General features: G+C 38.8%; 1 protein-coding gene across 2 annotated transcripts; it reads left to right on the top strand.

Annotated features, from left to right (window-relative positions):
- Positions 1 to 3832: 3832 nt before the first annotated feature.
- On the top strand, positions 3833 to 18404 carry LOC106657330 (adenosine receptor A2b-like). Of its 2 annotated transcripts, none has more exons than XM_014378776.2 (6): positions 3833 to 4063; positions 10611 to 11194; positions 14653 to 14864; positions 15366 to 15774; positions 16151 to 16388; positions 17164 to 18404. In XM_014378776.2, exons 2-6 carry the CDS (start codon positions 10774 to 10776, stop codon positions 17564 to 17566), a joined length of 1683 nt encoding a protein of 560 aa, XP_014234262.1. In that variant the 5' UTR covers positions 3833 to 4063; positions 10611 to 10773; the 3' UTR covers positions 17567 to 18404. The 2 variants fall into 2 exon arrangements, with proteins under 2 accessions (XP_014234262.1, XP_014234261.1); XM_014378775.2 differs by having other exon boundaries at positions 3833 to 4110.
- Positions 18405 to 18767: the final 363 nt, after the last annotated feature.

Raw genomic sequence — 18767 nt, 5'->3', positions numbered from 1 at the left:
CCACTTATTATAACGAGGGCTCGCACGTAATGAGTATCGTTTTACAAGCGCAGACTAAAAATTGCATTGAATTATTGTTACTTTTGCTACGTAACATCGATGAAGAAGGTTAATATTCAAATTGTCCCAGCAGTCGGATGTTACCCCGAAGCCACGTCCGAATCGCTATTTGACACGAGTCAGGATGTGCGGATCATCCGACTCGATTCGAATCGTCTGATTAACGAACTCTCTTTCCATATGGTGACTTCCGATGTATTCGCTTAAGGCATATTTAAGTTACACCCGTAAGCTCTTAACTAGAATTTGCTCGTACATAAAGGACAGTGGTTGCTGGTATTTCGGATTAGAGACTGCTGTTGCACCTTGATCAAGAAGAGCTTGCGAGCGGATACAGAGAGTCGCAATCTCAGGCCAACTCGAAGAAGACCCACTTGTTCGACATTCGCACTTATTCAGCTCGTCCGCATCTCATGTGCATTATATCGAACTCGCACACTCGGAGAAGACGGGTTTACCCGAGCCTCATTGTCGAGTGCTATATATCCTTGCATAAATATAGTGCACTCTCGACCATACTAGAATGTGCGCTTCGGCCTGGGGGCTACTATTCAGTCATTAAGCTTCGCGGCCATGTGCCAGGCGAATGTATACACACAATGCGAGCTTGCTTAGGCATGTATTGCGCGTATATATATGTACATCCATCCTTCTCGCGAGTAATATATCATAGCTGGAGACACGCATATACGTATTAGGTATACGTGTGCGTGTGTGGAGGCGTGAGTAGCCTTGCCGAATAGGCTGCGAAACGAATATTATATGCATACTCGTCACCGCAGCTGGATATCGCGTGTCGATCTTGATTTCTGTAGCCGTTCGCCTCGTCGTAGAGCGGCGACGTCGCGCTTCGGTTATACGAGTCGACCGGCGAATCGCTGCTCGCTCGTCTCGACTTTAATATGCTGTTTTTCATTTCTGCTATTGGACCTTGAGCACTTGAAAATATGATCGATAATTTAAAACTCTTTGAATTGAACAATTTTTTATGCGTAGTCAAACATTTCCATTGGATAAAGGTTTGCCCAAACATGACCGTCAAACCTCAATATAAATGTATCTGAACTTTAGCTGGAACGTGTGTTATGACTGGGTTACATTACCAAATGCTTAAAAATTTAAACCAATTTTTTTATCAAATATGACTCAAGTCTTAGCCGAATGTTACCCCAACTATTGCCAAATTGCAATGATCTGTGAAATAATAGTAAATGATACGAATGATTAAAAAGTTAGAATTTGTAATTATATTCAATTAAACCTCAATTCAAAGCAGGCAGCTCCTTTAAAAAACTCCAAAACCGTCAAATGCATTTATATGGATTTTTTAGTCGCACTTGAAAATATTCCATTATTTTATAACTATTAAAACTTGGGTCAAAGATTGTAAAAAGTTTTGTTAAATTTGTGCATATTTGGGCCATATGCATGTACGATTTTTACGCGGGATAATAATTCAATTTCTTCGGAGGTCAAGTTTTTGGATATGACAAGTTGTTTTTTTGAAGCTTCTTCAATTCCATCTTCATCATCAGTTAATATTGACATGAAGTCATACGTAGATGTGTTAGACTATTGTAGTCACGCAGTCACACACATTCGCACTCGCATCTGCATACTTGCAATTTTCAAACGCCCCGTTATGCGCTAGTTAGGGGACAATAAGACTATAATGTACAAGTACAACCGAATTACCTCAGCGAGTCTGTGTGTGAGAGAGAGAAAGAGCTCGTTCAGAGCTCGTTAAAATAAACGCCAACCCGGACGCTCCTCGGCCCTCGTCGCCTATCGTACACGTACTGCCTCTCATCCGCTTCTATTATACGAGCTGCTGTACAGGTCCGCGTACAGGTTCATCGCTTCGAGAGAATAGAACGGCTCGCTCCAATAAAATTGGTAATTTTTTACTCTGTCCAAGTCGATTTTATACCACGAGCGAGCCTTTGACCGACACAAAGGAATGGCGTTGGCGCGAGAAGACGATGAACTGTCAAAAGGATTTTTTATTCAAGGACGAATTGTCCCATCGCTCGAACAATGCTCACCCGTTGACCAATCAAAGTCAAAACTCTAATAATCCTCCAAAGGATGGTCAAACAAATGATGTTAATTTCTGTGAACCAAGCCAAGATAGCCCACTGGGGAAACCATACGCGAGTATTAATGCCGAAAAAGCTTGCGCCTTACCGCTAAATTAATAGCCGATATAATCTCCCTCGAGTCAAGGAGTCTTGCTTAAGCTCTCGCGTAAAGCTCTATCGTGCTCACAAGAGTTATTTAGATAAGACACAGCGTTCGCTGCAAGCTTCGTGCAAGCTACCTCCGGAGCATCTATATGATACTTATCGTGAGGCGAAACAGCTGATCACTTGTACTCTAACTTTTTTGTTTCATCAAACAGCTCCGTGAATCGGATAAATCACGAGCTTTCGAGTTTCGAGATATTGATCGAAAAAGTCACCCTTTGAAAAAAAACGCAGCAAGATCTGTGTGAGCATTATACCGTGTAATATTATCTCGATTCAGGTGACTAATAAAATATGAGATAATTTATCAAATTTATACATTTGCACTAGACCATTGGACGCTCTAAAAAAAAAACAATCACACGGGAAGAGAAAATATATGTTCACTACAGTCTCATTCAAGTGGATAGCGGGTTGCGATTCATCACTTTTACCTTCTCTGCATATACTGCGTGTTCACATACATGTACAGTTGCACTGGATGTTTTTCAATTTTACAGTGTAGCATGTGCTCGATGGCTAACGAGATTACGCGGCAACTGTTGGGGCTATTTTTTTTCCTTTGTATGCAAATATTTTCTCAGACTTGAATATTTCTCTGAAATATTTTAGCTGTTTTTAATTTAGCTTTCTTCGTAATATGGTCGACTGTATTGTGATTCGAAAGAGCGCCGCGTCTGTTGCAGCATTTCTATTATAAATTCTCGCAACGACTCAAAAAATATGTAAAATACAAGTGACTGTACAGATTGAGTCGCATATTGAAGAACAATTTCATAGACCTTATAATAATATAAACCCCCGAGGCAAGATGCAAAGACCTAGTGACGAAGAAAAAACTTTTTTCGTGTTTAACGAAATTTCTTTCACTTCCTTCCCTTTTTATTGCATTGTGGCATAGGAAACGCTGCCTTTGTAATCGCAAGCACAGCTGCGATTGAAAAGTATTACTTTTAATCATCGGCTACCGCTCACATGCGGATAAATTACTCTAACTCGTGAATGCTTACATACATGTAATGCGTGTTTGTTGGCACGGCGCGTCGGACGGCATTGAAGCTGTCAATGCAGGCTTGATATTGCCCAATGAGAAAAGCCCATGTCTGCGTAATACCAAATAGATCCATATTGGGATGTGTGTTGCTCCGTACATGTACGCGTACTCGCGGCATGACCTGTTACACTTCATCGCTGGTTTACATACGTATCTTTAGCGGAATTTTTGCTTTACGATTAGTAAAGATTAATCGGCTCGCTCTTGCGCTTGCTTTATGGACAGAATACAATTTTTAACAAGAGATGAGAGACGAATTCTGAGTAGTGCAAAAAAAAACGAAAAATAAATGTGAAAAAATCACGAGTAAAAGTGCACAAGGGCACGAAGACAAGTAGCAATGCAACGGTCACGGCGCTCGGTGGTATGTGCGCGCGAGCCTCTCGCCCGGCTGATACGTATTATATACATGCACACGTCGTCGCGTGCGCCCGTGTATTATGGTTGCTCTTGCAGTCCAGCCCGAGCCGTCGTTTGGATAACGTCACGCGCCTGGCTTATACGCGCAGCTTCATCTGCTGCAGTGTGCCTCGACGTTCGCTGGATAGGTACAAAAGCCGCGACCAAGTTTTTTCTTCATTTGACTTTTTTTGTGTACGTTGTGAATCGAGATCCTGCTTGAATCGTTTAATCCATACAAAGATATGCGCAAAAGTTCGATTTGTGACTTGCAACAAGTGCCAAGAAAATCAATTTTAAACAAGTGAGTTCGCACCGCGAAAAGATGGAAAATTTCTTTACGAGAATTCGGTAAGAAAAATAAACACTTTTTATGTGCGTCATCGTTCTTAGGTATCCTCAACTTGTAATCGATTCGTTGGTAATTCATGTAACGATGCTATCTCACCTTGCTGATCTATGCATTTTTGCTCAAACTTCCTGTCAATAAAACCAATAAGATTATTCATTGGCTTTGTGTGTTGGTTAAAAAGTAGAAAAAAAACTGGTATTTAGCTAGCACGTGCCTCTTATCATTTGTCACGATTTTTCCTCAGATAAAATCAACGTGCTCATTAAATAGCTCATGGCATTAGATATTTATCCAATTACTCGTGACACATTTTCGAATGTTTTTTTTTCATATTAAAACTTTCACACAATTATTTCACACTATTATTGCGTTTCCAGCTTTTCTCTATAATATCAATAAAAAAAAGTAAAACAATAATTATTCAATTCATTGTAAAAGATGGAATGACTTTTCAATGGTACAGCCCAGCACATTATTCAATTATACATTTTTAATACAAACGTTATTGAAAAAAAATCAGAGTCCATAAAAATTCTCTAATCAAAATATTATTGAACCAAACATTCACAACATTTTTACAATCATCTAATTTATAATTTTTTTTTATTTATTGTGATTATACATGTGATTGAAATTGCTTGAAAATTGCCTCTCTTGCTCACAGTACGTGGACATAAGTATTTTAATACTAATTTTCTTTAAACGTTCAATCAGTTTTCATTTTTCCATTCAAATTTACTCAAAACGTATCGAATTTCATCCATGAATATTCGGAAAGTAAAATTTTTTCATATTATAAATATTTAAAAAAAAAAATAGATTTAAAGGCAATAATTTGACGTCAATTATAAAAAAAAAAGTTCATTATCATTTACGTTTGTTATTCCAACAACCTCGAGCTTTATACACTGACTGAAACAATTGATTAATTCTCCATGGTAGATGCTGAAAAGAAAATATAGGGTAGTCAGACCAATCAATGACCGGGTACCAGTGAATGACCATTTTGGAAAATATCATATGAAAAACAATTAAAAATATATTTGTATGGACGGAATTCAATTCTTAAGTGAACGATGCATCTTGTTTTGGATGTTCGATCATAATTTAATAAGGAAAAACGATAATTATTGCATATCCAAAAGTGGTCATTTTCTGGTCGAAAGCGGTCAATCACTGGTATAAGTACGCTAGTTTGATGAACCACGTTTTATTCGAGTAAATTCATCAATTCTTAATCAGTGACATTTCACGTCAAAAGTCCTATGGGGCGGCCAGGCACGGTGTTATTTAGTCCAATCGTTCAACTTCTAACTCGCTGAAAAAGTATACCTTAAAGCACCTATAAGAAAAAAGTTGTTTATCATTTCCATGGCCTCAAATTTCTAAGGTCAGATTTCCCGAAATAATTCATTTTCCCAGAGAAAATCGCCAAGAAACCTTCAAAGTCGGGCCTTAAATTTTTCCGGGGCTCCCTGCGCCGTACAGACAAGGTAAAAACCACAAAAACCACGTTTTTAGCTCTTTGTCTTGTTTTAATTCGTTAAAAATTTTCTCGCACAATGTGGTAAAAATTGAATGAAAATTTTCCTGTTTTTTCGATCTGGACTATTTAAAAAAAGTTTAAAAATGAAGTTTTTGAGATAATTTTTTAATTTAGTATTTATTATTTAGTTCAGTACTTTTACAGCGAGTTAAAAGTTTAGCGATTCGACTAAATAAAGTTTTGAAATGTCACATAATTGCCCTTTATCGAGTGCTATCGAGTATCTGTTGCTTTTTAAATATTTTTTTGCCTATTAATAACCTTTGACGGCATTTAAATGCTACGACTGTTCAAACCAAATCCTTTGGTTATTTTGCATTAACTTTGTTATTAATTTATTGCACACAGCGTGCATTAGACGCGCCGTGTTTTCGTATCCGTCGCTGGCGACGCTTTAAGACGACTATACTGTGCGTGACAAATCGTCACTTTTGAAGATATATACATAATGTCAAGGCAGTTCGATCGCACGCTTGGAAGGGTGGATACTAAGTCTTAGTATGTGCCGTGCGATTTCCTACCAGCTTGAAACCGAGTACACGTTATGACGCCTCTTATTACGCGAGGAGTGGCTGTGTGTTTAAAGCATACCGTGCCGTGCAGAGACAGTTCACACGAGAGCTTAAGAGAGAGTAAAAATAAAAAAATGACCGTTTTCCAGTTAGAATTTCGAGGATGAAAAGTTTATTTTTACCGCCTTTGGAGGAAAAAAGAGTGAGAGAAAACTTTTGAAAACTTTGCGCGGGTGTGAGAAGCCAATAGCGAAAAAGCGAGTGTACTTTACACTCTCTCGAATGTGTCATTCGCCTTGGGCATTCGAAATGAATGTGGGATGTATTTCAAAGATATTCATTTTTGATATATTTTACAAATTTAATGCAATTCCCGATGGAAGCTCGCCGATCTCTGTGGGCGCAGCGAGAGCTTCGTGGATATATTTCTCTCGTCATCGGTGAAAAGTCGGCGCGCTTTGCCGCGCGAACGAGCTATTCTCGCGCGTCGGTCCGAAACAAACGCTCATACGTGACCGACGGAATTGCGCTTATATACGAATCTAATCACGTGGAAATTACGCTACGTTGAATAAACCCGCGCTCGAGTGACGCTAAAAATATAACGCATACTGTATCACTCGCTGCGAGTGCAGATAACGCTGTAAAATACGAATTTTGGTGCTGATTCTGCAATTTTCAACATTTTTAAATGCTCGAATTGCCTCGAGCTTGCAATATTAAATTAGCGATTCAGGCTGCCCTCTTTAACAGTGAAAATTAAATTTCATCGCATGTTAAGTTACTACCCTCTAAGATAGTGTTGAAGAGCGAGAAAGTTTTTATCTCTCGACCAAGAGGGTTTAGCATACTTTATAACTTTTCTCGCGATTTATTACAAAGAGACGAAGAACGATAGCTTTCGTAGATCAAAAAGGCATTCGTGAAAGATAAGATTTCTAGTCTAATACGTAGCTCAAACTAGAGGGAGAAAATTACAAATGCCATGAAGCATTTGTTGGTCACTTTTTCTTCGCTTTTTTGTCCAGTCCATTTAAAAAACTCGATATTTCGGAAAAAGGTGGACGTACGGTCTCTTGAAGTCTAATATAAGTGTTGATAAGTCAAGTGTGTGGCTCGACCCCAAACGAACGAAATTATGAGTCACAAAATAAGTAACTTTTTTTTCTCGCACTTTAAAAGATAGCAAAGAAATTATAAATATAGGTTCTTATTGCAAACAACCAATCCAACTTTTTCTGGTTTACATGAAACCGAGGGGACGTAAAACAAAAAAAAAAAAAGAGATTGGCAATATTTCGCGAGGACGCCTCTCAGAGAGTTTCGGGTAGCATGGGTTATTCATACTTTTGCGACCATTTTTTTCGTCCCTCATTCTTTTGTCTTTGCACTTTCAGTCAGCTAATCTTTATGAAATGTGGCCAAGGGTGTCGAGTGAGATAAGGATAAGAGAGAAAAAAGGAGCGAGCCCGAGGACGTGTACCATTGACGATTGTAAGCTCGTGTATACATAAAGAAAAGCGTTGACTTTCTGCCAGGGTGGTACTTTTTTGACCTAGATTGTATAAATTATGCCCTTTGAATTTTTTGGGGGACGTTTTCATTTTTTTTATTTTCTTTGGATGTGCAAGAAATCGTGCTTGTGGCAGATAAGCAAAGTCTGTGCTTAATTGCCGCGAAGAGAGAAAAAAAACTAGGATTCGAGAAAAACCGAGAAAATATTTAATACGATATTTCGGAAACAGTCGAATACTGCTATTGACAAATACTCAGCGTTGCACTTGCAGTTGTTAAATTTAATGTTTGTTAGCTTTGTCCTCTTCAGCTGCTGGAGCACGTGTTTACTGGGCGTAAAAACATAGAGAAAGAAAATAGCCAACATTTTTATGTATCAACGGCGTATATCCTCATACAGATCGAAAGAAATTCACACATCGATTTTCGATTTAAGTTTTTCTCCTCCCTGGGAACGCGTTCAGTTCGTTTTGTCAATTTAGAAAATCCAATAGAATGTGGTCAACTGGGGCACGCGCTGCCATTAGTCAAAAATGAGCTGAAAATCACTACACACGCGGTCAGGAGCTTTGGTACGTGCATGGAGCTTGCAACAGGCGCGCATGTCTCGTGCCTGGCCAAACTAGCGTACAACGAAAGGACGTGAGGGGACATTCAAATTTCAACTCGTAAAGCTGCTATAGACGCAGACTCGCCCCAAAGTTACCGTAGCGGTCGTGCTGTAAAGCAGCCGGAGTTGTGCATATACATGGGCTACATGTACATCCAACGCGCGGCTGCGGACAGCTGTACACGAATCATAAGCCAACTGCTTCAGAAATTTAGTCTTTCCCCGCTATTCTCCCGAGTAATTGTCTTGCGAATGACTTGGCGCGTGTAGATGATGGCCCAAGAATCTGGTCGTTTTAGTCCTTGGATGAACTCGAATTTTGATCTTTGCATACTTCATTTATCTGTATAAAACTGAAATAACACAACGGATTTTTCATTGGTATTTTTTACTTACTTTTATAACAAAAAGTTTTGTGTCTGTACTTATACACGAGTTAACGCAATAATCAATCATCGAGTAAACAAGTCATGCTCAAGATGCCGATCAACTTTCTTGCTGATTTTAATTAAAAATATAATATTATAGTGGAACAAGTGATAAAATGAGAGTTTCAACGTATTTTTTTCACGTTAAATTAACGGGGCATCCGAAAATTATATTAAATGGTATACTTATAACGATATTAATCTTCAATTATTCATGAGAACGAGCTCAAAGAATCTACTCTTATTCTACTAAATTTTAGTTAGTCGAGAAAAAAACATAGAAATTATACCGCACCACGTGTCAGAACTTGCTCAACAATTGAATAGGAAAAAATGCAATTTTTCTCTTTTCCGAAACATATGGCGTCAGGGCCAGTTGCGAAGCAAACTAGCGTATAGCAGACATAGAAAAAGCCTATTCAAACAAAAAAGTTCGGTGCAATACAGAACTTTTGCAGAAAAGCAGTTGGGGCGTGGAAGGAAAGAAATTGCATAGCGTGGATTTTTTCGTCGCAGTGTGAAACTCGATTTTTACTTGTAGCCCTTCAACAGAAACACAAATAAAATTGTTGAATTTTGAACGATTCATTGTAATTAAGATGAAATAATCAATAATCGTAGACAACGATGGCAATTCAATATTAACAATAAAACTGAAATAAAAATATTTCAGCCAAAATTATTTTTGGCATAATTTTATTCATTCCTGGATAAACCAAAGAAACTTAGCTTTCGTGCTGGTCCACTGTATTTTTACATCATTCAGTTGCTTCTTTGACACATGTTGCATCTCTTCGTACGCCATCGTCGGAAGGCACGTTCAACTAGTTATATAGCCTCGGCGTGGGTACATTTTTCCTTGGCACCTTAGCCTGAACACGATGATCGATGCCTCTTCTACGCTGGCACGTCTACTCACGCTGTTTCCTCCTCTCATTGGAAGCGAAAGAGAGAGAGAGAGCGAAAATTATACGCACGTGGTGGGAATGGCGAATGGAAAACGTGTCTCGAAAATTCGATGTGGCGTTTAATATTAGCCTCTGGATACAATAGGGAATGCGCTTTTTTGCGTCCGTCGTAGAGTCGTACAGCTCTGACATGAGTGCAGTATGGTGTGTGCAACGGATAGTAGCAGGCGCGAATTTTTTTTGTTTTATGGGACACGACTGTTGCAAGCGCTCCTTGTATTACAGAGATGCCGAGGCGCTTTTCAAGGGTTGAATTATTCGAAAAACCAAAGAAAAGAATCAACTATTAGAAAGTTTTATGAGTCGCACATCTTTAGAGGAAAATTATGAGCTGAAGCACTATTATGCGTATGTATCGCGAGTTTACTAAGCGATCATTATGCATTTGTCAATAAAACAAATTATTAGCCAAAATCGAGAATAATTTTGACTTATGACGTGATAAAATATCGTATGAATCAATTGAAACTAACGATAATTTCTACTCCAATCCTTTGATTTACAAATTTTCATAAATTTTAAGAATTGACTTTTGATCGATTTAGCATCTTTACTCATAACTCGATCGAAGCACCGTAGCGAATCAATTAAGGTTAGATTAAAGCAGACAATATTGAATAAGTATAGCTCGGGATTTCACCCCTTGACTCAGAAACGGAAAACAATTACACAATTGGAGCTAGCGCATCTTGTACAAGCTTTTAGCCTTCAATCCAAACTTGGTTCAATTACACCAAAAACTTTAGCGAATACATAAAGTTTTGCGAGCTCTGGCTCAAGAGTGAACTTGTATCGATAGAGCGTAACACGAGCATAATTGCGAAATTCCTGTGTTTCAATTCAAACGAGTACACGTAGTACAGAATGCACAGTGATAAAATGTAAACAAGCAGACATAATTGTTGAATTTTTCATTGCAGAATCGACGATGAAGTCGAAGCGCAAAGAGCATACGATCATTCACGGAGCGGAGTAAATTGACAAGCGACGATCGTCAGCATCATCAGCATCTAGGCTTGGCGCGCGCGAGTGATAGACGCATTCGCTCTCGTGGACGTGAAAAAATTATGCTGGCCAGGCAGTATGTCAGCCGAGGAGTCGAACGCGACGACGACGAGGAGCCTCGAGTCGAGCGGCAGCTACGGCGAGCTGAATCTGCCCTACGTCGTCAGCGAGATCGTCGTGGCCGTGACGGCCGTGATCGGCAACGGCCTCGTCATACTCGTCTTCAAGAAGGAGCGCAAATTGCGCAGACGCACCAACTACTACATCATATCGCTGGCTACGGCTGATCTGCTGGTCGGCCTCTTCGCCATACCGTTCGCCATACTGGCCAGCATCGGCCTGCCGACCAATCTCTACGCCTGTCTCTTCACGGTCTCGGTCCTGGTGGTGCTCTGCACCATAAGCATTTTCTGCCTCGTCGCCGTCTCGATCGACCGCTACTGGGCTATACTGCATCCGATGGGATACTCCAGGACGGTGCGAACCAAGACTGCCATAGGTATAATCTTACGATGCCCTCTCAACGCTTTCTCGTATTTCCATTTAAACAAGCTCGGGACAGTCTTTTCACCGACCACGTGAAACGGCTATTTTTGTTTAATTTCACGCATTATCAGGAGTTTTCTCTGATCGTCCGCGAGTCTCAGAAAGAATGAGAGAAAAGATGTCGATGTAAGAAAAGCTCCAACATAAGGGGCTTTCTCGGAATATGTCTAAAGTATGAAGATTCAATTGAGACATGCTTTTTTCCGCGGGTTTTTTTCTCTTTGTTATACGTTCCTGCTGCTGACTACGTCGTAAACTTCTTTCTTCGTGATCACGTCTAAAGGCAAAAATTCTGCATGTTTTATGGCAAATCGAAGTTCGTTGATTGCGGAGCTGTAAATTGTTGTACTCATTTGCTATTATTTAACGTACCAAAGTAATTGAATGCTTGTTTTTGAGATTATTTTGGTGTACATTTCGATTAAACATTCGAATGAATTTTATAACATTACAGATTTTTCGTGTAAAAAACCATAATGTGACTTAATATTTACGCTACGACATATAATAGCAAAATAGGAGCTTTAGAATATTGTCTTCAAGTCGAATATTGCACGCATCAATGATTGCAAGCTCGAGTCTTTTTAGTCTTGAGACATACGCGACTCTTTAATAAAATTGGCGCTCTCTCGCGTGTGGAATCACGAGGAAAATTACACCCTCTTCGAGTTAACCATCCACTCGAATCTTATAACATTTACTTATTATCTAATTTGCTTCGTTCAATGAGCAAATTTGTATGAATTTAATTAAATACTTGAAGAAGATTACCTCGAATGTACTCAATGATCGATCGCAAAAATGTCAAAAAGTCACGATATTAAATAAGCGATCATCTTTTGTTGTATAAGAAAGCAAACTATTTTTTACAGTGTATCAAATGCAGTGTACGTGTGAGCGAGCACACAAAAAAAACACAATAGAAAACTTTTTTAATTTTAAAATATTTATCTTTTTGCGGATATATTCATCGACAATGACACTGAACGTATATATCACGGCTCGGCGGCTTCGGATGCTAACGACGTGTTCGCCGCAGTATCAGGTGCATCCAAGTAGTAAATAATAGAGTCGTCGCGTCTGTCATCTTACGGGCGCGCTTCCAGAGCGACAAATTGAAATTTGAAATATCAGAAGAAAGCGATCGATATAAAAATGCTAATGGCCTTGCGTGCGCAGATATAAAATGTGAATTATAACGTGCCGCGTGTCCTCTAGCAATACCGATGGCAGTGCTTCTTTATCTTTTTTTCCTTTTTTTTTACTGGGCCGTACATCGTGTATAGTCTCCGAGGGCTCGTAACGAACTTATTCAATTACCGCACCTACAAAAGTCATAACTGCTGCAGTCGGTTGACGCTTACGTGTACGTGATCTTCTTGCATGACAGAAATAATTGCTCAAAGCCGAGAATTAGAAAAAAATGTATAAATGAACGGCTTAATTTTGTTTTCCCAACGCTTCACTAGTTCTCGACTTATCATAATTAAATTAATTGTTGTATTTCTAAAATAAAAAGAATCAAGTCGACTGGGGTTTCTTTAGCGCACGCACAAAAAAAGAGGAAGACAAATTTTTTCCCAATCACATTTGAAAGCTCTCGAGAGGCTATTCTTATCCATCAATTGATTCATTGAAACCCCGCATTCAATATTCTACTCTCATCAGGCAATCAGCGTGCGGCTATGCTAACTATATAGATATACAAATGAACGGCAGTATCAACCCCCTGCATCATTATTTAACTATATAGTATCTCTATGAAGAGATCGCCAATGCACCGAAGCCGAGAGTTCTCGCAGTAGTTAAAGTAATTCTTTTCTGTCTGAGCCAATGTAGATTTTAATTACGTAGTACTATGCATAGACCGTGGATTTTTTCACTTTCACACGTACATTCGTCTTCGTTAGGAGCGCTATATAACTGACGTGCGTAAGTGTATTTGTGTGTGCGTGTGTATGTGTGTAAAGTAGGATAGAGGCAACGAGCGTCGTGTCTGGTCGATATTCCCAAAGCCCTTACGAAGCCTACACACGTTTTCCTTTTCTTTTCTCCTCATATATTTTTTTTGTCCATAGCGTGTGCAAAATTGATTGTACTGAGAGATGGGCGCGATGTGACAATACCATATATAAACACGTACTGGCACGCTCATCGTCTGTTTAAATATTTAAATGGATTATCATCGAGCAACGGCAGCAGCTCGTGCACATAGGCGTTTTGTTGGTTCTTGCGTTGACTCGAGCCGTTCAAGGGTGTTGCTCATAACGATCGTGAATTTTCCTATACGTTTAAAATCAGCGCGAGCTTGCCACTGTCGTGCGTTGCATAATCCAGTAGATCCGAGCACCGTAGTAAAAAATGCTCACGCGTCAAGTGTGTGCAGCATAAATCGTAATTAAAATTGACATGTATTAATTGTATACTGTTTGCATCCATACAGCATCGAGAAAAAAATCTTTTGTTTTACTTTAATGCGCGAACATAATATATAAAGAGAGAGAGAGAGAAAAAACCATCGTGTATGGTAGATAATTGACTGCAGGGCATATACACTATAGTGAATAAGCGTCGACAATTAAAAAGCTTGTAAGTTAATTTAGTCACATAAAAAGATCTCGACATAGTAGGAAATTCATTATTTTGTCTACATTGAAAAGAACATAAAATACATTTGTATTTAACCATTTTAAATGGTAAACTTAATGTTGTGATGTGTCTTGTGCAAGCTTGGAAAAAATTGTTCTTATTTTTGTAGAATGCACCGATACTACAAATTTTCTTCCTTCATAAAATAATATATGTACTAAATTTGATTACAATGTTATTTACAAACAAGTGTCGTCATACGGTTGAAATTATCATTACTTGTGTTGGCGAATATCTGAAATATTAATAAAACATCATAATTAATAATGTTTACTAAGTCATTTTTCAAAGCTGCACGAAAGTATGAAAGCAAATTTTCAAAGTTTTATTTGACGATAAAAAGAATGATATTGCGTTTTATTCTGCGGAACAGCTTCTATTTGATGAGAAAAAAATATAACGACCATGAATAAATTTGAAACGGTTTAAGCTCGGTAATGTATATAAAATCGATGAACACCCGACGGCCAATGGAGAGTAGCAAAGACCCTTCCAAAGATATAAAACCATATTATATGCGCGTCCTCGGCTGCACAAACACATGTAAGAGAAAATAGGTAAAGCGTCATGGGAATTACTTTTGAGGAAGAGTCAAACCTTTTGTAATCGTTATGCAAACACGCAGGTAGTATAGAGATCGCGAGGTGCGCGTAATTCTCTTGCAGAGCGTCTTCTGTTTCGACTCGAGTTACATAAAAAATAAGAAGAATAAAAAGGGGGAAAAAATAAATAAAATTATATAATGTACGTCCTTTGTTGCAGGTATCATATGCGTGTGCTGGGTCCTCGGTACGCTCGTCGGTTTTTTACCGCTGCTCGGCTGGAACGCCGGCCACAAGTCCGACGAGAAGTGCATCTTTACCGAGGTTATGGATTACAATTACCTGGTCTTTCTCTACTGTACCACCATCATCTTCCCGGCGATTCTCATCATAGCATTTTACGCTCACATCTGGAGCGTCGTCGTTAAGCAGGTAAAATAACGTATGAGTCTCTGGTAATACGATGCAGCTTTTTCCATCCGACGATCGCTTTGGGCTTGCAATAAACTCGTTCGGCTGCTCCGACACATCATTATAATGCGGCGAGTGCGAAAGAAATATCATCTGTGCGTGCACTTAAGGCAGAGGGGAAAATTTTCGCACGAGTTAATTTTGGAGACTGATGAGATACCTGTTTTCTTTATACTTATAGATGCATCGAAACTTTATTTCCCTGCAAAATGGAATCAACGATCGTTTCGAGAGCTGTTTATTATATTTCATCAAGTTGGAAATAATCTCTTGGCTATTTTACGCTCGCGAATAACGCCTATACTGTTTATTTATCAAATTTAATAAGCTAGACTATTCGTCGTAAATATGATATTTCGTATGAATCATTGCCACGTTTTTGCTAGCAAGTTGAAGATTTTGCATTTTCATTAGAGAAAGTGAGCAAAGAAAAATAAAAAAGGCGATGTAACGATGTTGCAGCTGCAACAAATCATGACGATGAACCCGGGCAAGCGCAAGGAGAACGAGGGCCACGGCACGATGCTGCGACTGCTCGGTGCGGCGCAGAAGCGCGACGTCAAGGCCTCGCAGAATCTGTCGCGCATAGTCGCCTTCTTCATCATCTGCTGGTTTCCGCTCTACACCATCAACTGCGTCATGGCCTTCTGCCACGAGTGCCAAGTGAACAACGTCGTGCTCAACACCTGCATCATACTGTCGCACCTCAACTCGGCCGGCAATCCACTGCTCTACGCCTATCATCTCAAGGACTTTCGGGCAGCCCTGAAGAACTTTATCTACGGGCTGCTGTTCCCGGGACGGGCCAAGAGCGCCGCGACGGCCACCGCAGCCACAGCTGGACCCGTCAGCGTTATTCAGGAGCAAAAAGGTAAAAATGTATTGTTCGTGTAGCCGGCGAGGATTAAGCGAGTGCCTCTGTCCAAAATTTAAATTACGATGACTCTACGAGCTTTTTTCGCCAAAATAAGAATACATTGCGCTTGGCACGTGTAAAAATGCTTATAAAAAAAACAACGATTTCGCATCAAGCTATGCCGAGCGTAAAAGCCCGGAAAAGCAATGTATAAATCTCTGTGGCGCGTCCGGAGCGTTGACTCTTTTTTTATCTCTTAAAAAATTGTTGCTCGGTAGAGCGAACGAAGCGCGTCACGCGCGCCCAGATAAATGAAGCCGCGAAAAATAAGCCATATAAAACACGAAGCGCCAACAGATTTATTAAGTTTTCTCGCTTCCCTGTGCCGCAGCCGGTGCAATGATTGGCTCGCAGCGAGGCGGCAGCAGCAGAAGCCTAGCCACGGCTGCGATGGCGAGATCAACGGCGGCCTCGTCGTCGCTGCGCTACGCTCAAATAAGCGAGTTCTCCGCAGCTGCATCTGGCACTCGGCCCGCTTCGACGACGAGCTTAATGCGACAAGTGCACGAGGCTCGATTGAGAGAGATGCAAATCGCCGCACCTCCGAGCTTTGTGAAAAATCTACCCGAGTGAGTCGGCAGCTGATTATACTCTCTTTTTCATTACAGCGGCAGTAATTCCTATCCGTGTAGAGCCATGTACTTATCGATTCAAATTGAATCGCTTTAATCGGCTCTTCTAGCCGATTGCCTTCGGGACATTTTTAAGGCTCTCTGGCTACAACGCATATTTTTTGTCTACGTGCTTTTAAAATTAAACTTTGCGCGACGTTGCGTTTTGAACTCGAGTCGCGATCCTCGTCGACGCGATCCATGCGCAGACACTTTGTTTGATTTCAATCAGTTTTCGTTTATAAACGGACATTGTTTGCTTTGGTTAATGTTACTGCTTGTGTAAACAGTTCGCTTCGCGTGATCAGAAAATATTGTCTATCGTGCAAAATAATGCCCTTTTTACTAAGGGGTCCATTGAAAAAGTTGATACAACATTTCTATCAGGTCGAATTCATTGAATTAAAATTTGATTACTCTAAAGCTTGGTTGCGATCCTATTAATTCGCTAAAAAGTAATAATAATATTTTTTAGTTTCGAGATGAATTAAAGAAACTAGTTTTGATAAATGAAATTGCTCTGGCAAACGTGTAAAACTTATTTTTCGTAATAGTTGTCATCGTTACATGGAAAAAAATTACTACTGCGACAACTTTTACAATTTTAATGAAAGCTTTAATTGCGCGAGAAACTTCTTCCGATTTAAAACTTTTATAGAATTACAAAGAAAGTACTTTTTATTCTTTATGAAACTATTATTTCAAGACATTTAATTTTTTTCTTGATTTACAGAAACAATTCGGAAATCCCACAAAAGTCTGATGCAAATCATAATGTAGATCATGAGAAACTAAAAAAGCAAACGTCCTCGATATTGCGTTGCAACGGACATCAGCCGGGCAGCAGCGATGATCCTTCAACGACGAAATTAAATAATGCCCCGGTGGAGCCTATCGTCGAAATGACGACCAAGACTAATTCCGTCGAGACGCAAAGCTATACCTTCAAGATGTCAATGAGGTATGCGGATTGCGATAATGACGAAGACTATGACGACGACGACGACGAGGAAGACGAAGAGAAAACAGTTCTGCACACCGAGTCGACGTTAACTATCGAAGCCGACGTTAATAGAGAGACCAACTGCGAGTCTCGCCTGCTCGACGGGGAGATTAAAGTATTAAACGATCAATGAGGATGATAAACAGTATTATAAATTGCGGTACAAAAGTAACGACCGCATACACATAATGATCTTCGAGTAAAGCAACTTGTGCGTCTCTGCGTAATGGTTGAATGTTAACGAGGAAAATTTCGATGTACATAACTGCAAATATTATATATTCGACAATAGTTCAATTTTGCACAAGGTGAACAATTAAAAATTAATTGTTACAGTGCGTAGATTGAATTTTGCATGAATAGGCACTCTTAACTAAATGCTTGAAACTCGTTATGCTTTAAATGATCTTTTAATGTAATTTATCAATGAAACTAAAAGCACCTTCTAACGATAAATATTTCAAATACACATTTGAGGTAAACGAAAATTTAAATATACATTTAAAATAGCATGTTTAATTGAAATGCAATATAAGTCTGACTACTGCCAAAGATAAGACGATGTTTGTTTTTGATTCCTATTGTTTTATAACTAGTGTATATACAAATTTGTAATGTTTCGAATTATTAGTCGAACAAAAAAGTAAATATGTAACGAGGATAAATTGTTTTATCGTAAACATGCATAATTATCTTGAGTGTTTTCTATTATATAATGATAGTATAATAAGAATGTATGATTATTATTGCGTAAATATCTTCAAAAGAGTTTATGTAAAAATAATACAAATTTCTTAAGTGTATATACCTATAAGATGACGATCGTTTTTAAGCTTTAATGTTCTATTCTATTTTTATATACGAAAAAATAATTTGTAAACAATCAAATTTTTAATTCAACTTTAGTTAAAATGTCAATCAACAATTTATGTGAAATCTACTTGACAATAAAACAGGAACATAAAAAGATATTCAATAGTTGCATTCCTCGGTAATTGAAGAATTTTTAACTTAAAAGTATTTTAGTTTTTTGAAATTAGATTATTGCGGAATTTCCAACTCTAGATCATTAATTGTATTTTAATTGAGAAATTACATCAAGCCACCTGAAGTTAAAAAAATAAAAGGTACATCTCAATTTTTAAAAGATCATGACTATCAAAAAAGATTACAAACTTGGTTTTTCCTACTTTACCGACAAATGGTGAAAGCAAATTATTGTTGTACAAAATACTAAATGATATTGAATGAATTAGCACGCTCTAAATTGATTTTTCACTTTAGAAAGTTTTATTACTAAGGGCAGGATATTTTCTTGGTTAACAATTAAATTG

Source organism: Trichogramma pretiosum, unplaced genomic scaffold (assembly GCF_000599845.2).
Source record: "Trichogramma pretiosum strain Unisexual culture from Peru unplaced genomic scaffold, Tpre_2.0 scaffold15, whole genome shotgun sequence".
Classification (NCBI taxonomy): Eukaryota; Metazoa; Arthropoda; class Insecta; order Hymenoptera; family Trichogrammatidae; genus Trichogramma; species Trichogramma pretiosum.
The sequence above is the reverse complement of the archived record's forward strand: the minus strand, read 5'-3'. Positions and strand labels throughout refer to the sequence as shown.

Bases quoted from the DNA above. Each gene is read 5' to 3' on its own strand.
- LOC106657330 (XM_014378776.2), top strand. From the start codon at position 10,774: ATGTCAGCCGAGGAGTCGAACGCGACGACGACGAGGAGCCTCGAGTCG. The intron at 11,195-14,652 runs GTATAATCTTAC...CCTTTGTTGCAG, and splicing joins GCGAACCAAGACTGCCATAG to GTATCATATGCGTGTGCTGG. The intron at 14,865-15,365 runs GTAAAATAACGT...ACGATGTTGCAG, and splicing joins GGAGCGTCGTCGTTAAGCAG to CTGCAACAAATCATGACGAT.